Source organism: Orcinus orca, chromosome 2 (genome assembly GCF_937001465.1).
Source record: "Orcinus orca chromosome 2, mOrcOrc1.1, whole genome shotgun sequence".
Classification (NCBI taxonomy): domain Eukaryota; kingdom Metazoa; phylum Chordata; class Mammalia; order Artiodactyla; family Delphinidae; genus Orcinus; species Orcinus orca.
The window spans coordinates 166,621,899-166,644,504 of NC_064560.1; the positions used below are offsets into that span (position 1 = coordinate 166,621,899).

The 22,606-nt window shown below is 33.7% G+C and overlaps 1 protein-coding gene across 16 annotated transcripts in view; it reads left to right on the top strand.

The window, feature by feature from the left end:
• GPHN (gephyrin) overlaps positions 1–22,606 on the top strand; it is a 621,731-nt gene that overhangs the window by 269,772 nt on the left and 329,353 nt on the right. For 10 of the 16 annotated variants that reach the window (XR_007475727.1, XM_049706378.1, XM_049706375.1 and 7 more), the window contains one exon: positions 10,355–10,393. The exons of the other annotated variants lie outside the window; for them this stretch is intronic. Coding sequence is in view for 9 of the 10 variants with exons in the window: in XM_049706378.1 (XP_049562335.1) it covers positions 10,355–10,393 (39 nt within the window). In the remaining variant the exon portion in view is untranslated. The remainder of the gene's footprint in view (positions 1–10,354; positions 10,394–22,606) is intronic. 16 annotated transcript variants of the gene reach the window in all.

Consider the following 22,606-nt stretch of genomic DNA (forward strand, 5'->3'; position numbering starts at 1 on the left):
TATTTGTATATGCCTATAGCAACTACCTGGCTAAAATTGTATTAGGGTAAATACATATAATTATGTCTTCTCTAATATCTATTTTTGAAAACAAGTAAGTTACTTGATTGTGAATATCTTGATCTTTAATAGATTTACTTTATTTCAAATTATATATATATATACACACACACACACACACACACACACACACACACATAAGGTATGATTATCTACAGCAAAAGTCCATAGGGCTGTTAAGCCTTTGAAAAATAAACATAAAAGCAATATAAGACCACCCAAAAATAATTCTAATTTCTTCTTATCTTTAAATAGTTGCAATTCTTATAATATCTAAAATTTAACACTGGGATGTCAGCTAGGAATCCAGAAATATAATTTTGGACCTGTAATAATATAGTTAATTGTCTTAGATAATTGTGGCTAAAAAGAGAAACCTATTTGTAGAGCATATGTACCTATATAGAACTTAAGGTTGCAAATATTTTTAAATAGAGTCAGAAGTTATTGACAGAAAGCACAAATATTAGTGATAAAGGTAAAATAATATAAAACTTCTCCCTTAAGGTGCTAATATTTTATAGTCAGTAATTGTCAGTAATAAGTTTGATCTACAAACACAATGGACAATGTTTGTGAGTTGTGTGGGTTGTTTAAAAAAAGGAAGGGGGAGGGCTTCCCTGGTGGCGCAGTGGTTGAGAGTCCGCCTGCTGATGCAGTGGACACGGGTTCGTGCCCCGGTCCGGGAGGATCCCACATGCCATGGAGCAGCTGGGCCCGTGAGCCATGGCCGCTGAGCCTGCGCATCCGGAGCCTGTGCTCCGCAACGGGAGAGGCCACAGCAGTGAGAGGCCCGCGTACCACAAAAAAAAAAAAAAAGGAAGGGGGAAAATGATAAGTTGAATGAGTGAAATAAAGCAATCTAAAGTTATTGGCACTGTGTTTGAACCTTAGAGAAAATGAAAAGTTTAATAGCTTTAGAGTTCTTCCAGGTCTATTAACAGAAAAATGGAAATAGCAAGTTTAGTAAAATGTATCTTATTTACATATTTTATACGAATAAGGCAATCAGAATTGATTTTCCTAAATTACGAATTTGTTTCTACTTTTAGGCCCTGTATCTTAGAATGAGGTTTATCTGATAGTCACGTACCTGCTGGTCTGTTCCCTGCCTCTCAACATGAGATACTATCAAAGCTTACATATAGTAGCATAATAATCCATACTCTACAACTTTTGAAAAGCTTTATTTTTAATAATAGATTGCATTTTCTCGGATCTGATAAAGGTTGGATAATCGTTGACATTGGTGAAATGCTAGTAATAAAATGCTATAGAACGTAACTCATTGCTATACCAAGTATATTATCTCTTCATGTCCCATTATCACTTAAAAGCAATTATATCCAAAATAGGTATTATTACGTAAAGAATCTTTTATTATTCTTAAAAGGTAAAAGTATAATTAAGGAGGTATAAGTGAGGTAAAGTGAAAGCCCTTTAGACATAAAGTCTAGAAGAGAATAAAAGATGAAGAAACATTTATTTTGAAAAGAACATCTTTGCAATTACAAAGAAATGTTTGATAATATATTATGGTAAATTAGAAAATACTGAACTATTTAATATTTGTAAGGTAAAAATAATTTTCAGCACTTTTAGACTACTAAGCTACACCAGAATAAAAGGTTGTATAGTAATATATTATTTTGATTATGAATTAAAGAGTTAAATAAAAGCCTAGCATGCATCTTAGGTCTCATTTATTTATTCATTTATCAAGCTTTTTATTTTTAATCCTTGATATGTATCTGATGCCATGTTGGGTGCTGGAGTTAAAAAATGAATAAGACATGGTCCCTGTCCTCAAGAAACTCAATCTATTGCAGGGGTCAGCAAACTATGGCCTGTAGGCCAAATTCAGCCTGTCGTATTTCTTTGTATGACTTGTGAACTAAGAATGGATTTTTCATTTTTAAATGGCTGAAAGAAGTCAAAAGGAAAATAATGCTTTGTGACACGAGAGCTATTTGAAATGTAAATTTCAATGTCCATAAATGAAGTTTTATTGGAACATAGCCACACTCATTCATTGACCTATTGCTTATGGCTACAACAGCAGAACTGAATAGTTGAATGAAAACCGTATAGGCCTGCAAAGCCTAAAATCTTTACTATCTGATCCTTTGCAGAAAAAGTTTGCCAACCTCTGTCTGTTAGATGAACATAAGTCATCTTTACTCACATTTTTAACTGACTTTTAAATTTACTTTTACCTTTTGTTCTTTAGTAATTTGAAATGATGTTGGGTTTCATTTCTTAAATTTTTACTTTTAGAAGGAGCAAAGAAAGAACACTTTTCTTCCATAGTAAAATGTATTGCACCATTGTCTCAGTAGACAATATAGAATAATAAAAACAAAAGATCCCTCATGATAAATAATATATAAAATTTTGAACCTTCAAAATTGATCAAATTATTGGATTTGTTATACATTAAATAAAGTCTCACTCCAAAAAAATTTTCAAGCATTTGTTCGTAGTAGTATCTCCTAAAAAGTGTCCTGATAAAAGTTGTCATTATGAAATAAACTAAAGGAGGAATCACAAAAATTTCAGGAAACTATAAATTTGATGTAAAGGATGTTCACTTAAAAGGGTTTTTATGGTTCATTTTGGAAGTGAAGAGGCATCTGACAAAATGACTAATTCTGAAAGAGGTAAAATCTGGTACAAAGGATGAATTTCTAGGAAAAGATTATGAATTCCAGATCACATATTTTGTTTATAGCCTAAAATATTTACATTTCTTTGGAACAGATTACTACCTAAACTTTCTACAAATATTTTCCACTTGGGTTATTAGGAATTTTTTTACAGAAATATCAAATCAAAGAAAAACTATTTATTTTATAAAATTTATTTCATAATCAGTATATTGAAATTTATATATTTCATAACTTCAGGTATGAATGTACTGTAAGTCAACTATAATTTTATGTGGTCATTAACCATTTTTCTTACATTATAATGCTTCAAAAACGAGAATACTGTGTAAGTAAAAGGAAGGAGACATAATTGAGCTGAGTTACTGACTATATGTTAATGATTCTTAATTTGTGACTCTTGTGAAAATCAGTGAGAATTTACATTTAACAGCACCATCTAAAAGTTAACATTGGACATTTTAAAAACCAGAAGAACTCTCCTGCATTATAGCAGAAGCATAGCAGAACACCATGTTTAATAATTTGTGTTTTTGAAAGAAAATTTGATCACTACTGTAGGTCATTTAAATTATATAGTTGCTTTCAATTACATATCAATATTCTCTAGAAAACATTGTTAATTTCCCTAGCAAAATATCATATACTGATACTGTAGAACTCTACGAATATTTGTTTTGTAATTCTAACATTGTTATGACTAAAGTAAAATACTATTATACATGGTAAAGGTAAAAATAACCATATTGAAATAAAATTTTGAGTATTTTTAAATTGTTCTATATAAATAGGATAACTAAACAGTGTGAAATTGGTAAGAAAGCAGAATACTAGAAACTCTTGTACTGGAAATATTTAAAACTAGATTCAGTAAAATATACTATCCCTTTATGGTCAAATAAGGTTATATTTTATGCCATTTGAAGGAGCTCTTTTTGTAATTTTTATGAAATAGTCCTGGACATGGGAAATACGTTTTCATCTTTTTACCTTTGTCTAAATATGTTGGGATGCAATATGTCTATATCCTGATACTAACACTTAGTGAGTCAGACAGACCTAAATTTGAATCTAAAACTCTACCATTAACTAGCTATGAAATTAAAGCAAATTAACCTGTTCAAACTTCAGTTTTCTCATCTACTCAATTAACTAATGCCTACCTCTCAAGGTTGTTTTTTATGATAATTGAGATAATAAAAGTAGTCAATAATACTAATTAACAAACATATATAGCACTTACTATGTGTCAGGAGCTATTTCAAGCATATGTTAATTCATTTAGCCTTCAAAACAACCATGTGAGGCAGGTACTATTGTTGTATCTATTTTAAAGGTGGAGAAACTGAGACAGATCAATTAATTGATTTGCCCAAGGTTATCCAAGCTAGGAAGTGACTATAATGCATGTAAAAGCATCTAGTATAAAACCTGGCTTGTTTGTAGATGCTCAGTAAATGTCCTTTACCATTTTTTTCTCATTTAATTAATAATATTACCTATTACCTCTAATTAGATATGACAGCCCCAAATGTTTCTGCTACTAACCATTGTACTCTGATACCTATTGTTAGCTATTAGCATACCTGGTGGATATGTCTAAAAAATAAGAATGTTAGTCAACATTTTCCCACTACTACTTCAAGGCATGGGCAAAGGAACAAGAATAAGAATTTCTATAGTCTATATGATATGTGGATTATTAGTGCAGTTGCATTAAGTACCTCCTGATATCCTGTCTGAACCTATTTACTTTGTACCTCTGTAGTTTAAAATTTTTGGAATATGGCTTGAAATGGCCCAAATATGTGACATTCAGGATAGCTTTTTAGTAATAGTCCCTTTTATCTCGGGTTTATATTTATTTTGCATTATCCATTGTAAAGTAGTATATGCCTCAGAGCATGGGCACATTTATGACCTACCAGTTTGCTAAAAACAACATTTATAGTCTTTGTTCAATTTAACAAGTATTTACCAAGCACCTTGGGCTTTATTGAGTGAATGCTAAAGTACATGTACTCCTAAAATTGTCACCTGACAAATCAAAACAATACAAACTTAGTATCAAAAATGTTCAGACAAATGGGCTTCCCTGGTGACGCAGTGGTTGAGAGTCCGCCTGCCGATGCAGGGGACATGGGTTCATGCCCCGGTCCGGGAAGATCCCACATGCCGCGGAGCGGCTGGGCCCATGAGCCATGGCCGCTGAGCCTGCGCATCCGGAGCCTGTGCTCCGCAACGGGAGAGGCCACAATAGTGAGAGGCCCGCGTACTGCAAAAAAAAAAAAAAAAAAAAACCAGACAATTCAGGTCAAAAAAATTCTTTAAAGGGAAAGATTAATATAAAGCTGAGCTATCAATGAAATTTTTATACAAGTAGAATTAAGCTAAATTGAAGGAGAGAAATAGGATTTAGATTAGGAGAGAAGAAGACATTACTGATGGGAGTAAGAAAGAAAGGGAAATGTATGATCAAGCTACAGAGAAAGATAAAATTCAGAAAATCTTCCTGGCTAGAGCAGAAGATTCACTTTACATAGAAGGATGGATAAACTAGAACTATGTTATTTTAATCTCTTTCTTAGAACAGCTAGAGTAGTACCATCTGTGGAGATGCAAAACAGCAACTATCATTATTCAGAGATTCCTCTGAAGCCAGAATTCATAAGATGACTATCAAGCAATACACACAGTAAAACCGTGCTATCAATCCTTTCTAAAAGTAAACGCTTTTGAGAATTGGCACTTATTCAATAAGTGTACATTCCCCAGTAAGACTAACATCATTATTTTTGAAGATTGGTTTTTTTGCCCTGGTTTTTGTTTTGTTTTATTTTGTTTTTGAAGTTCTGATGTAATGTGCAAACCTAGTGACTATCCATACCATTATTTGTATATAAAATTTAAACTGCTGTGAAGTACCAGGTTCTAATTTTGTTGATTTGTTGTTTGGAAACCTTTTCAGTCAATACTTATCTTACCATCAAAACAAGGGATATTTTTTATCATAGATTTTTTGTCAGTGCTGTACCTCGAGTTGGCTTAATGTTTTATATAAAATTACTAGGTAATAATAGAGAACTCACCGTTTGATGAGAATTCAAAATCTGTCGTGTTCAAAGTCCTAGCATGACCTTTTCATCATTCCCAGCCTTTGTGTGAACATCTCAGTCACAGCTTCTTTCATCTGAGAGTTTATTGCTTGTGTAGTTCTAGTTATTTGAAAGTCCAACCCTGCCACCTTACCCAAGACATTTACCCTTTGTTTTATTTATGCATTAAAAGGAAAAGCTCCTTAGTATTACTATCCCAGTTGAAAAGTAACAGGTATAACATTAGAACATTTAGATAATTAGAGCAATATGTGACATTGCATTTAAAAATCATGTTGAAAGCCTCCTGTTCCACATAGCAATACTGCAGAGGGAAGTGTACATTGTTCCTTGAGGTGGAGATTTTGGAATTTTTAGCATAAGGCAAAAAGAAAAATTTCATATATGAAGAACCCATAAATAAAACGCTATCTTCATTTTCCCTTAAGTACGTTTCTTTATTGCATGCCTACTCTGCATCAGAACAAGTTTTCAACTTTTGGGGAGTTCTGATGGGGAAGAGAGATGAATCATATCAGTTAACATACAAGTGAGTACAAATATACTTATTATCGTAAATTCTACGTCTAATTAGAGCTCTTACTAGAAAAGTAGTGTTGCCCATATAACCATTTGTGACGCAGCATAACATAGTGCTTAAGAGCACAGACTACTTGGATTCGAATCCTAGATTCACCTCTTACTAGCATGTGACCTTACACAACTTACTTTACTCAGTTTTCTTATGTGTAAAATGGAGAGAATAAGAGTACCTACCTCAGAGGGTAGTTATATTATGTGAGTTAATGTAAGTAAAAGCAATATTTATTTGCTACATAAATATTTCGTATTAGTACCTACAATCTAAATAGAACTTTAGCTTAAAAAGTAAGTAGATAATGGTTGAGTAAATATTGAAAGAATTTTTCTCTAGGGAAAAAATCAAGCAGGATAGGTTACAGAAAAGGAAAAAGAAACAGAGATGACATGCTAAATGTTTGTTTTTACCTTGAATTTATCAGAGTAATAAAATCTTGAAATCAGTGTTCCAACTCACCCTTAGAACCTACTCTCATAAAATGAACAGAGACTGGCAAACTAGAATAGTTTTGCAAAATATATGCTAAGATATTGACAATAAAGCATCATTAAATATTTTGCAAATATAAAATGCTAAAAGCATGTTTATTTAGAGATATAGTTTCAGGAATGAAGATTTCAGAATATTCCTTTCTTCATTATTGTCTGAAACCAAGAATGTGAATTCATCTTCCTTTTATTAGATCTCCATCTATAAAATGGACTTAATATCACTTTTCACACAAAATGTAATATGATGACAAATGGATTTATATCTATCAAGTCCTCTGAGCTTCTTAGAATAATATCACTGAATTAGAGCAGAATATTTGTATTGCCAGGCATAAAAGGAAACTGATAGAGGGTAAGAAAATGGACTCAGATAACAAAATAAACTGTTTGGAATTATGCTAATAATTTTACTAGTATTATTTCCTCATATTGGAACTTGGGAAAACCATGGCTGCTATTAAAGAATGGCAGACAAATATCCAACAGAGGGAGTAACCATTTCAGATAATCATAATAACAGACACAACTGAGAATTTACAGGAAGAATCCAAGTTCCTTCAAAAGATGCTGAGAAGAAAGAAGTAAAGCTGTTGGAAGTATGGAGTTTGAAAATGAACTGTTACCAGTTGCACAGAGAGAGAGAAGGACATCAAATATCAAAGGCACAATGCAGAAGAAGCAATTGATTGTGCTAAAAGGACCAATTGACAAGAGGCAATATATTATAATCCTCTATGAAGACTGAAGATAGCATTATATTGTTGGATGTCATTGAATAATTTAAGTGTTTTCCCCTCACCTTCTTCACTCCTTCCCATAAGTTTGATTACAGCATATGATATATGGCCCTTGCATGTAATAATCCTCAGCATAAAATTTTATGTGAGGAGAAGATAGGTCAGTTTTGATTAAAGATGATTTTGAATAGAGTTCTGCAAATTTTAAGAATACTTTTCTACAAAATGTAGGCATTGGAAGCAATGACAAAATTAGTTTTGAATATTGTATAAATACGGGATTTCCCTGGCGGTCCAGTGGTTGACTCCGTGCTTCCAGTGCAGGGGGGCATGGGTTTGATCCCTGGTCAGGGAACTAAGATCTCACATGCCATGCGGCATGGCAGTAAATAAGTAAGTAAGTAAAGTAAAATGGGGTCTTATTATAATGTTTCTCATGCTTGCAGTGATTCAAGACTATATTTTATATAGGAGACCCGCATTATAACCCCATTGATAAGATTCAAAAGAGATTCACGTCATGCCAATTTCCCACTATTGTTAAACACAGTATTTAGAGGTTTTGGGTAATTACGTGATACTTTGATATGAGTTCTATTTGTGGGTCCTATTTACTTCCCTTTCTCGTTTACTCGCTTTTTGGCATTTTTTAAGACTTGCCTGTACTGTATCCTGTCCCTTAAGATGAGATTGCTCTGTGGGGTGGATAGATGAATGAATATCACCATCAGTATTAAATATTTAGAGGAATGAGAGGTCTGCTTTTATATAATATTGAAAGCCTATCCTAATATAAATGCACCTTCCCTCATAGGTGTATCTTGTGCAACAGTATTAATAATAATGCTCTAGTTTATCTTTGTTCAAACTTTAGTTATTACTGTTTGCCTTTTAAATATAAAATACCTTAAAAGAGGGATCAGCAAACTTATTCTTTAGAGGTAGTAAATATTTAGAGATAATAAATATTTCAGGCTTTGTGGGCTATATAGTCTCTGTCATAACTACTCAGCTCTGCCAGCCCTGTAGCACAAAGTCTGCCATATGATGATATAAATGAATGGGCCATGCTGCAAAAAAACTTTATTTATGGACACTAAAATTGGCTTTCTCATAATATTCATGTCATGAAGTATTACTCTTCTTTTGAGTTTTTTTCAATTATTTAAAAATGCGAAGATTACCGTGATTTCAGGCCATGCAAAAAAACAGACAGCAGGCAAGAGTTGTCCCATTGGCTGTGGTTTGCCACCCCCTACTTTAGGACATTCCTAACCTATAGTGTATTAGCATCTGCTCTGTTAATCAAAAGCTCATAGGGTGTAAGGTTTTCAGAAAAATGCTCTGAGAATTTAAGACAGAAAGGAGTTGCCCTGTGAAAATTAACACTTCATAGACTCAAATATGCCCTGAGTGCCTACTGTGTATATACCAGGCACTGTTCAAGATATCGGGGATACAGCAATGAACAAAGAAGTCCAAAGATTCTGCCTTTATGGAATTTACATTTTAGTGGTGTGTCACAAATATAAGTAAATTAGTAAAATGCATAGTATTAGAGATGGTGATAAGTACTATGGATAAAAATAAACCAGGGAAGGTGGATAGGTAGTACAGGCCGGAAAGAGGGTTGTAATTTTAAAAAGGCTATCAAGCAAGGCTTCATTGATAAGGCGACATTTGAGCAAAGACCTAAAGGAGGAGAAGGAGCAAACCATGGATCATGTAGAACCTGTGTGTCACCCTTAGTATAATGGAGAGTTTTGAGCAGAGGTGTAACATGATCTGACTTATATTTAAACAGAGAAAGCATTTAGGAGGCTATTGAAATAATCCAGGTGAAAAATGATAGTGGCTCAGACCAATGATAGAGATAGAGGTAGTGAGAAATACATTATTGTTATATATTGAAGGTAGAGGTAACAGATGGAGTAAGAGAAAGAGAAGAGTCGAGTATAAGATCCAGGACTTTGACTTGGGCAATTGGAAGAATGGAGTTGCCATTCAGTGAAATGGAGAAGACTGGGGGAAGAAGGGGTTTGAGGAGGAAGATCAGGAGTTTTACTTTGGTCATGGAAATTTGAATTGCCTTTAGATATCCAAATGGAGGTGTTAAGTTGGCAGTTAGGTATATGCATCTGGAGTTCAAAGGAAAAGTCTGGGCTAGAGATACTATTTTTTTTAGAGTCATCAGTATCTTAATGGAATTAAAATCCATGACAACCGATGAGATCATCAAGGTATTTACTAGTATTACTATTTATTTATTGTATTACTACCCCTGCTTCATTTCCCATCCACTTTCAAAGAGGTATGTAATTTCTAGTAACCTGTCCCCTCTGCTCACTCACGAAGGGTGGAAGGGATCCCACTGAACAGGAACCTGGCCTACACAGGAAGTACTATTAGTTGGCTATCCTGAAATTTTGCCATGGTGTAAACATGGGAGTGAATTTTCCCAAGTACCTCCTTGCTGGAAACTGTTTGCACTGGAGGTAAGTGTGAAAGGGGAGGTTGTGGGGAATGATGGGGTGAGGGCTTCCTAAACCTTTCCCAAACCTCAGGAATGGCCTGATTCTGAGGAAGGGAGAAGGTTCAGGCTGGTTCTTGTTTCCCTGAACCAGTTTATACAGCCCTAAATTTGACCTGCTTTCCTCAAACTGGGAGTCAGAAATCCCTTTTCTCTTCTGTTTTTCTGCTGCAGAAATTCCCAACATTCCCATTTTGTGGGCTCCAGAAAGGGGTAAGCGAAGACTTCAATCCCAGCCAATCATTTCCAGATTAATAATTTTTAGTGTTTTGGTTTCTTTTATCATCATAAAAAAACGCTTGGACCCATTTTTCCCATTTGTTTAATTTCCTTGTGGATTGTTATGTATCTATGTTCTAGGGTCATTCCGTATCCCTGGGCAGTAGAGTTCAGATCCATATGCTATCTCCATTTGTGTGCTGTTTCTCTTGTAGATTCTCATACGCAGTTTATTGATGACTATTTCCTAGATGGAAGACACCCCATTCAGGAGACTGCTTCAGTCTTAATCTCTTCTTTTCCTGAGTGTTGTTTTGTTCTCCTGCTGACAGCTTTTCACTACCCTACCCAACTGCTTCTGATGATCTGTCATCACTTCTCTGCTGTTCTGTCTTCCTGTTTAACTGCCTTTGATTTTTGTCTCTCCTTTTTCCCCCCATTACGTATCTGCTGAATGATTTGCATTCTTCACTCACTGGTGCTTTGTCCATCAGCAAATGGCCTGGTACTACATATTCATCTGCTATTTTAGCATTTTAGACTGCCCAGCATTGTCTGTCGGCTCTCCTACCATTCTCCTATACCGTGGCCTTCCAAGTGCTATGCTATCTGTCTGCCTGATCTTGCCCTACCCAGTCTATACCAGTAATATTATAAGTAGGTTCAGATTGTTTAGCACTTTTGTTACCTATCTCTACTTGCCTTGTGCCACTAAGTTGGACTGCTGACTGAATTTGCTTGACTACTGTTCTTCTCTACCTATTTGCTGCACATGGCTGCCCCATTAGTTGACATGAGACATCACATTCATCGCCTGTGTACTCAGCCTTGCAACTTGCTGATTGGTCCATATTGCCTCCCTTATACTTCTCTGCATCTGGTAAATCACTGGCGTTGCTCCTCTGTTGTCTTGTAACCCTGATCAGATTTTATTTCCAAGAAGTGTTGCCTACATATTGTCCAAACATATCTTAGCAATAGGAAAATGCCTCACTATTTAAGTCCAGTCCAGTTTACTCCTAAACTGACTTAAATTCACTACTACCATCTTTCTGCTTTTTTATACAACTCCACATTCTTCCCTCTATTTAGGAATAGATTTTTTTCTAAATCATTTATCATCTTTGCTTCAGTTGCCTTTTCATATCATATATTATGTACTTTTGTTCCTTGTGTATGGGATCTTTCAGTAATTTTCCATATAATAAATTTGTTTCCTAATTTATTTTCCCTGATTTTTCCAGGGCTTCATGAGGATAAATTACTCCTATTAATTTTATCCTTTTTAGTTAAGACCAGAAGAATTTTTTGAAACTTTAAAGTATCATCTCTAAAAATAATAAATTTAGTTGTCTTATAGCTCTTTGTAGTTAAGATTAAGGTAACTTTCCACTCTGCTCCATTTTTTCCTTTGAGAATATCATTTCTCTGCTACTCCATAATTTATGTAATATCATTTAGAGATCCTTTTGATGTATTTATCTTTCCCTCCCACATTTTAGACTGTGTTTTCTTTTGTGTGGGTAAACTTTTAAAATTGAAATTTTCCTTTATTTACTAAGTATTTGGCAACTAGACTAAAAAGCTTTAATTATCTGGACTATAAAGCTTATTGTCTTATTCACTTGTATTTAAACAAAAGACAAGATCAAACAAAAAGTAGAGAAGAATCTTGGTGAAATTTTCACACAATTTCAAGAGTCTGAGGAGATTTAAAGTGGGGTGTGTATGCATGCATGAAAGTGTGTGTATGTAGACTTGAAGTGTTCTATGTGTGTATATATCCACAACATCATTGTGCTTGAAGTGTGGAAAATGCTGAGTATCCATATTAAATTTTATTTTATTTTTACTAAAAATGAGAGGGAAAAGGAGAAGGGAAAAGCTAAAAAGAGAGTGATAAACAGGGAGTACAGGAAAAGGTATGGATAGGTTTTGCTTCTGTTTCTCCCTCTCCTTTTCCTTTAGTGATAGAGCTAAAATTGATATGAAGCAAAAGACTGCTCTAGGAAAGTCAAGAAAATTACTTCTGTAGGTTTTAATTTTTTTATTGTGATAAAATACACATAACATAAAATTTACTATTTTAAGTGTACAATTCAGTGGCATTAAGTACAGTACATTCACTATTTTGTATAGCCATCACCACTATCTGTTTCCGGAACTTTTTCACAATCCCAAATAGAAACTCTGTACAGTAAACAATAACTCCCCATTCCTCCCTCCCCTAGCCCCTGGTAACCTCTATTTTACTTTCTGTCTCTGAATTTGCCTATTCTAGGTACCTCATATAAGTGGAATCATACAATTTTTGTCTTTCTATGTCTGACTTAACAATATTTTCAAGGTTCATTCATGTTGTAGCATATATCACAATTTCATCCCTCATTGTGTGTATATACAATTTGTTTATCCATTCATCTGTTGATGGGTACTTGAGTTGTTTCCATCTTTTGGCTCTTACATTAATGCTGCTATGAACATTAGTATGCAAGTACCTGTTTTTCTTACCATTCTTTTGGGTATTTACCTAGAAGTGAATTCAGTAGCTTTTAATACTTTTGTCTAAGAAGAAATTAAATTAGTAGCAAAGACATCAGGGAAACTACATAATTAACACGAAAGATGGATAAGTCCAAGATACTGTATCAGGAGTCGAAGAAATTATAAACCTTTAGAAAGGCCACAGAAGGCCAAGTGAGATTTAGAAGACACTATATTCTAAGAATAAAAGGGAGAATAAAGTTGAAATAACACAGATATTGGATGTTTGAAGGACAGCAAAAGTGATTCTGGAGAAGGTTGAATTTAAAAAATAGTCGAAGTGGAATAATGCAGACTTTAAAAGAAGCGGAGGTAAGCCTTTGAAAGGCAAGGTTTAAATGAAGTTAATGGAACTGAGATGAGGCAACCAGGTTGTGTTTATAGGAACCAGTAATGGGAACAGGAGTTCATTTCAATTCAGTGGTCTTCAATTCTGGATACCCAGCTTTCTACCTGAATTGAACTCTGCACCATAGTGTCCTAGACCTTACAGGAGTTACAAAGATTGGAAAAAATTGTTCCTTGTCTTCAGGGGTTTGAAACTAGAGTAGTTAAATATGCAATAATAATGTGTTTAGGAAAGAAGATTTTCAATCCTTTAGGTGATAATGTTTTCACAACTCAACAATTTTTTGGTGATTTTACATACTCTATCCAGCCTTTCTGAGCCAAGGTTCCTCATCTAAAGTATCAAACACAGAAAATGATTTGAGTGACTATCTTCTCAGTTCTCCCAAGGGTGGTGTATAAACTAGTACTATTCTGTATGCATAGGAGAGAAGTTAATTCAATACATCCAATAATTCTCTCAGAATCTATTCAAAAAGGCTTACTCTGTGCCATATACTCTGTTAGGTGTCTGTAACACAAAGATAAGGCCTTGTTCTCAAGGAACTTACATTCCAAAAGAGGGAAAAAGACATTTAGCAAAAAAATACATTTCTAATATCATCCACAAAATTTTGTTATTTTCTTCTAATTCTTCAGGGAAAATGTTCAAAGTCAGAGTGATTGTATATGAGGGAATCGTTTCACCTCTTCTAAGCATCACTGATTCAGGAAAAAGAATGTCTTCTATGTTAATACCTTTTCACAGCTGAAGGATTCTGGTAATAGTTTAAATGCCAATAAGAATCTCTTTAATTTTAAAACCTAGGGCATTCAGTGACAGATTACTGATTTCACTGGTTAGCTGTTAATAAACAGCATTACCTAAAACCAAGTTTATTGGTTTTATAGTGGAAGAATAGAGAATGGTTAGAGATAAATAGATAATTAATGTTCAGGAGGTTGTTCTTGAATGTAATTGCAAGCACAGTGAGGGATTTTACCCCCTGAGGTACAACTATATACTAATACTGAAAATGTTTGGTAATTTAATTTATTCTTACTGTCAACTAAAGCTCACTTGAATTCCTGGTTACATTTATTGGTTTTTATTATGGTTTTGATTAATTTATCATTTGAACTAGGAGTTTGTTTGTCCTCCCTATCTTGATGTGTGCCTTCAAATTTGAGAGCAATTAGCTTCATTTCTATTGGTCAGTACTTCACAGTGATTCCTTTAAAGTAATCTCTTTAAAAGTGCTGCACTTAAGATAAGTTTTAGTAACCTATTTTTCCTCCCATCCCCTGATATCCTACTAAAGTTATTTATTTTGACAGCACAGCTGGGAAGATCAAAGTTCTCATGTCAGGAAAAAAGCATTAAAATAGAAATTACATCCAGATTTAACTTTTTTTTTTTTTAACAATGGTGAATAATTTTAAAAGATTTTTCTTCACTTGTATTCATTCTGAAGAACATATTTAATGAAAATAAATGATTTAGGTTTTTTTTTTTTTTTTTCTTAGCGGTACGCAGGCCTCACACTGTTGTGGCCTCTCCCGTTGCGGAGCACAGGCTCCGGACGCGCAGGCTCAGTGGCCATGGCTCACGGGCCCAGCCGCTCCGCAGCCTGTGGGATCCTCCTGGATCGGGGCACGAACCCGCGTCCCCTGCATCGGCAGGCGGACTCTCAACCACTGTGCCACCAGGGAAGCCCGATTTATGTATTTTAAAGTATAAGACCTGGGCTAAAGGAAAATATCAGTAACATCATTTTATTCAACTTGTTTTATTTGTAATAAATATACTTTTTATTTTCTCGTGACATCTGAAATTCTGTTTTTATTTTGAGGGAAGCTCAATTGGAAATAGAGTTTTGTAATGTATTTTTTTGTAAAGGTTAACCTGAAAGGCAGTATTTCTGTCATACCTTTATTAGTCTTCAAGTCCTTTTTATATTTAATAAGAAGATCCTCTAAATTTCTTTGCAATCAGGAGATTCTTTGTAGGCAGCTACTCCTAACAAACAAGTTGTCGTGTAATTTTTCATTTTCTTTTCTTTCTTTTTTTCCTTTCTCTCCTGAAGAACAGTAGATCATTTTCAATACTTCGCAAAGGAAGATGTAGCTTCCTTATATGAGCATTTTGTTAGGAAGTTTCACTCCTTCAGTTCTGAATATAGGCAATGACAGTAGCAGGTACTAATAACCAGTCTCTGAAACCCCAGTCTCTTTTTCTACCCTTTGTCTCCTACATCAAATATTTCAGTGTTGCTGGCAAAAACTAACACATTACATGTGTGGCACAAGAGATCCAGTGGAGTGAGAGAGACCATTGAGGGAAAAGTCAATTGCCTTGGATAAAGAAACTGTTCAATACAAACTTCTTCATGTATATTTACCAGTATTTAATTCCGTGAACATCAAAATCAATACCTGAAAAGTTCACTAGTTAGATATTTCGATGTTTATAAAATACAAACCACTCTAAACTTTTTGTATTTATCTCTGAATGCTTTTAGATTTCTTGTAATATTTAGTACTTATGAAGAAATAGAGATTATTTTCTATTCATATAAGCAGCATAAAAACATCTTAGATGTTCAGGAATCAATTTTTATTTGGTTTGTTCATAACCATATTACAGTAGTAGATGTGTACTTACTGTGCAGTCATAGGTAATCTCATTATAGAAATCTTGAGCAAATGTTCTGAAAGAAAATATCTCTTATTAGTTAAATTCTTTTCTCATCCTCCAACTGGCTGTCCTCTGGTCAAAACTAAGATCAATCTTGAGAGAAGGATAAAAGGCAAAAGCCTTTGTAGATGTCCTGTTTCTCATGATGGTTAGTAACTAAAAATAAAACTTAAGGCTGTCTGCAGAAAGCTCCTATTTTATTAACCAGAAAATCTGTCTTCAAATTTCCATAATTCCTGGTTTGTTAGAATCAGAATGAGAATATTAGGACCCCAGCATTTTGCGTATTATAGGTGTTTAATAAGAGCATAAAAATGGTGACCTTTTTATTAAGACACAGTATTAAAGGTGAGATTTTAACTGAAAAACATACGGTCATTTAGGATAAGGAAAAGACAGATGTTTTTATGACTTACAAAAGGCATAATAAAATGCCTTTTATGAATAGCTTTAAATTTTTTTTCTGAATGTAGATTTCTAAATATATTTTGATTTTACTGTTTTTGCCAAAAAATAATTTGGGAAATACAGAAAAGCAAAATGAAGTAAATACAAACCACCAGTAATCTCAACGTATAGTTATTAGCTAGGACTAATTGATTAATTTGCCCAGTAGCAAACCCAACATATATTAAGGTTTTTATCTTGGGTTTCTTAATAACATCATCCCAAGTGATACCATAGCTATGAAAATTTATTGTGCACTTACTGTGTGCCAGGCATTGTGATAAACATTTATGTAATGTCTTATTTAATCCTCACAACAAACCTACACAAGAGGTACCACTTTACAAACAGGAAAATTAGATTTAGAAAAATTAAATCATTAATAAGTTAATCCAGATCACAGAGTAGAAGATAATAGAATTAGAATTTGAACAAGGTAGTCTTGACTCTAGAGCCCTTGTTCTTAATCACTCTCCTTTTCATATAAAGTAAGATTTTCTCTGTTTTGTAAGTGTTCTTATAAAAGAACAAAAACGGGGAGGAGGGATGTGTCAGTCACTACAGAGTATAAACAAGCTATGAGTAATTTAATTTCCCTGTCATTAATCATTTAGGTCCTTTATTATTTCCTGTCATCAACACTCTCTTTATATAAATTGTCATATACTTCTCTGATTACCAGTTTAGAAATATTTCCTTAAAATAGAATGACAGTCAAGATTGCTAAGTCTGCCAGTTTGCCCTCCAGAATATGTACAAATTTATATATTCATACTATCAGTTTATGAAAGTACACATCCATTATCATTTTTAATCTTACTAATTTGATAGGTGAAAATTATATGCATTTATTGGCATATTGCAGACTAATAATGAGATTAAACATTTTTCTTGTATTTTTCCAGTTTTGTTTCTTTTATTAACTGCCTGTGTTCTATATTCAGTTTTGGCTCAGCAGCCTGTTCTTAAAGACTGATTCTAATTGCTTGTCAGGAAATAATTTTGGCAGAGTCAGATTTATACTTTAACTATCTCAGTTTGACACATAAATATAAACCAATTCATTTTCTCTTTTTTCGAACTCCATTAACATAATAGTACTCAATTATTTCACTACTCACCATCTTGCAACAGAGGTCAAGTTCAAAACACATCCTGAATCAAAAACATGCAGTTTATAAAGTGCAAACACATTATTTTCTAACAAGCTAGTTATGCCCTTGGTCAAGCTTTCTTCTCATAGCTGATGCACAGTACTTTATTTTCTAGCTATTCTTTTCTTATGGAATATTCACACTAAATGTTTTATGGATAGAATATTATGAACCTTAATATTTTAGAATTAATGGTCAATTCATAGATACAAACCTTGCAAAATAATTTATAGTTAGGACATTGAATACATATAGCTACTATTAACAGTCATTTTTTAAAATACCACAATGTACAGTCCTATTTACACAATTATTTTGCTTGGCAAACTTACTTTTCTGCATAGAATTCCAAAGGAAACAATATTCTAGCATGCAATTAATATGAATTACGTTTGATTATCTAGACATTTAAAGCATTTTATAAACTTTTCCTGACAGAGCTTAACTTCCCCTCTAGTGTTCAAGACAGCTTACGTTTTTTAGTCGCCCCTGAGAAGCAAACCATGTAATGCCCAAAGTTTTTTGGTAAGTGAATTGTTTAACGCTTGGCTTGGGAATTCCCTGGTGTCCACCGCTTTCACTGCAGTGGCCCAGGTTCGATCCCTAGTGGGGAACTAAGATACTGCAAGCCACGCGGAAAAACATGTGGCTTGTATTTTTTGACAGAAACATTTTTTTATGTAAGTGATTGTCAAGTAGGGCATTTTGGTCCCCAGGGTACATTTAATGCTTTGTGACATTTTTGGTTGTTCCAACTGGGGGGATGCTACTGACATTGGGTGATTAGAGGCCAGGAATGCTGCTAAATATCTTCCAATGAACTGGACAGTTCCCACAACAAAGAATTCTCTGGCTCAAAATGTTAAATGTGCATAAATTGAGAAACCCTCATTTACATAATATTAGTGATTACTCACTGCCAGGCACTGTGCTGGGGCATGGGGATACATGGATAGAAAGTTATGATCTTAGTACTCAGGGAAGTTCCTTAGAGATATTTATTATCTTAGTACTCAGGAAAGAGTTGGATATATAAAAGGTAACATGATCATCAATATAATATTGGTATATATGTAAGATAAAGTTTATCTGAGGGACATAGGGAAATTTTCAAAAAAGTGATACTAGAACTGTTGTTCTTATTTTACCTTTTACTTAAATTTACATAAAGTGTACAAATAGTATAGTTACAATTTAATGGATTTTCAGAAAATGAACATACCCATGTAACCAGCATCCAGATCAAGAAACCAGAATAATTTTTTTTGTTTCTTAATCTCTTCTTTTTTAAATTGAAATATAGTTGATTTACAATGTGTAAGAAACGAGAATATTATCAGTGTCCCAGAAGACCCTCTTGTGCCCCCTTTTCCTCACAGCCCAACCCGTGAGAGTAACTACAGTTCTGACTTTTAGCATCATAGATTTTTTGGGTTTGTACTAACCATTATATAATTGAAAGTGTATAGTAGTATGTAATCTTTTGTGTCTGGATTCTTTTGCTCAACATTATATTTGTAAAATTGATTTATACTGTTACATGTAGCTGTTTGTTGATTCTCATTACCATTGTATAAATATGCCATTGTATAAATATACCATTGTATAAAGAATTGATTAATTCTACAATAAAGGCACAATGGCTGAAATCATAAGTCTGCCAGTAGGTCAGTCGGCCTGCAGAATGGGTTTTGAGGAGGCAGTGGCAAGAAAGAGCCTGGAGAGGGGTAGAGTCAAATGATGAAGGCTCTCTGTGTCATAAAAAAAAAAAGGCATTTGGATTCTTTCTAGTAGGAAATGAAGATATATATATATTTTTAAAGATGTTAAACAGCAATGAATTTAATGAGATTTGCATTTTAGAGAGACTACTTTGGCAGCAGAATAGAGAATGGGTTGAATGGGAGTGAACTTAGCTACAACACCAATTACGATGTTATTGGAATATTCAAATAAAAGATGCTGAGAACCTAAATGCAGATGCGGGTAGAAAGGGTAGATTACTCTCAAGATAGAATTTATAACACTTTTTGACGAACGAGGTATGGAGGTTGCAGAGAGTAGTTTTCTGAGCCACCTTTCAAAAGACTTTGTGTGTTCCTGACGTACAAAATGTGTGCAATGAAGAAAAATAATAGAATTAAATGTTAGTAATTAAAATTGAATTCAAAATAACATTCAAATGTATCTATAGTGTTCAAACTTGTAGAAAAACAGATGTCATTAATTGAAAATGAATAAATTGATGGGAATCTTTATGGAGAATATGTAGGAAAATTGTTAACAGTTTAGATGAAGGTTAATGGCATTGGCCCTTTATTTGTTTTAATTTTAATCTAAAACTTATGTCTTCCTTTTTGTTGTTTCAGAATTTTGCTATTTTTATTTTTATTTACTAAATTTGTACATTTAGTCATGAATAAGGTGGTTTGCAGTTCAGGAAGAAAAAATAAGAGATAAGTGTGTGTGTGTTTGTGTGTGTGTGTGTGTGTACTAAAAGCACAAGTTGAGAAAGGAAAGGAAGAAAGGGGTTAAAATATTGCATCTCTGTGAATAAGAAGGAAATTGTCTGAAGTGGAATTAATAGAGTTCCCAGTTATCTCTAGGTAGGAAGATTACTGTGTTTTAATTTTGTTTGTGTGTGCATCCCTAAAGAGAATAAAGGCAGTGAGTCAGAAAGTTCCCCGTAGTCACCCCTAATAGCATCACTTCAAAGATGCATTGACTGCTATCTGAGATAGTAAAGTCAGTTGTCTCTTTGTGACCTAGAGAATGAGTGCAATTAGCTTTTGATAACAGAGCACACTGCTTATTAATGTTTTTAAAATGAAGAACTCTAACATGAATTTTTTTAAAGCTGTAAGCCCTTTATTTATGGATGTGATTGTTCACCTAGAAGACCCAAAAGAATCAGCTGAAAAGGTATTAGAAGCAAGAAGAGTTCAGGGTGGCAGCTGAATATGAGTATTTTATTTTATAAACATCTATATGCTAATATTACTTAAATTAGAAACAACCCACTAGAAAAAAGTTTGGAAAGATTTCATTTGCAATAGCAGAAAAAAGGAAACTTCATAATACCTAAGAATAAACTTAAGCCATTTGACAGACCTGAAAAAAGAAAACTTTATTAAAGGACGTAAAATATAGCTTGAATGATTAGGAAGTCATGCGATATTCTTAGATGCAAATATTTTTGTGAAAATATTTTTTGTGTAACTTATCAATTTACCTTAACTTGATTAATACATGTGATATAATTCCCACTGGAATTTTGGAGGAGAAATTGATTCTAAATCAACAAAGTTGATTCTAAATTTCATTTTAAAATAGCAAAGGTATGAAAATAACTAGTGATTTTTTTCAAGTAAAACAATAAAATATAAAGGCACAGCAATGACAGGAAAATAAACTCAGAAAGAAATGCAACCAAATGATATTTCATTAACATACCTATGTATAAAATTGGAATTTAGTATTATATATATATGATACATCAAGACATTGGAGGAAAGAAGGGTTGGTCATTCAATAAAAGGTGTTGAGAAAATTGGCTATCCATTTTGGTGAGAAGACTGATCATGCAACACAGAATTAAACTACAGACATTAAATATTAAAAACTGCAAACTTATGATTTAAAAATTAAGATGTTATTTTTATCTCTAGGTAAAAGAAACCTTTCTAGGTGAGACATGAAACCCAGAAAATATAATAAAAATAATGATAGAACCCCTGTATAAGCATTTAAAACCTCTTAATGGAAATGTCAACTAAGTAACAAATTTTACTAAGCAACTAAGCAACAAAAATTGTAACAAATGTCAACTTAAAATTAATATTTGCAATAGATTTAACTGCCAAAGGTTTAATATTTTCAATATATTAAGTTTTCTAAATATTAAATAGGAATAACATGGCAATGAGTAGAATAGCAGGCAAAGGATATATACAGGCCATTTGCAAGGGGAAAGAAGCACGTTGCTTTTAAATATGTACTCATAACTGGTAAGAAATGTAAATTTTTAAAATATTCTGTTTCTTTGTACACATCAGTTAAATAACTATTTAAAACTGAGATTGCCTGGAATTGGCAGGGTTTAGATGAAAAGAGCATTGTTGTTTGGCATATAAATTGTTAGCATCTTCTTGTAGGGCAGTGTGCAGTGCATCAAAAACCTCAATGTAATGATGATATAAAAGACATTCATTTTATAGGAGAATAAAGCATTTTACGAAAATTATATGGCCTGGAATAATTGTTGATTTGGAACTTTGAAAAACCTTCCCTCTGTAGAAAAATTTGACCCAGTAAAAGGACATACCCTATGAGGCATACCCTGTTAAAGGACATATACTGTCAGTCTTTACATTCACTCTTGCCCCAAAATACCATGAGACCAAGGAGCAGGGAGCAAGAGCCAGAAATGTAGGAAGCCAGGACTTGGGAGAGGGAGAAGGAGATGCTCTGAGGACAGATGACCATCGCAGCACTGCTGGTAAGACACTTAAACTTAGACAAGCAGCAATGTGTAAAGCTCAGCCTGGGATCCCTGAGACTATGAGACACTTGTGGGAGGCTGAAGTGGAACTGGTCAGTGGTGTCCTCTGATTAAAGGTAGAAGCAGAAATAAATTTTCTCTGTAGGAAGTTCTCCCCACTTGTAGGAAGTTCTCCCCACTTTCGGTCAGCCATACTCCAACAGATTAAAATCAAGTAATGAATGTACTACCAAAACTCACCAAGCACAAGTAAGGCAGCAAAACCATTAATCAATAGATGGACTGAAAAGATGACTGCTAGAACTGTCAAATACAAAATACAGAGAAGAATTAGGTGAGCATTATCATTTATTATCCATATTTGGAAAATTTTGTTTAGGACAAATACTAAACCACAAAGGATGCAGACACAACAGAAGTATATCAAACTGTCCCTGACAATCCAAGGTTAAGTAGTGTATGATGAAATATCCAGAAGAACAAAGACATATTGGGTTGGCCAAAAGGTTAGTTCAATTTTTTCCATAAGATGGCTC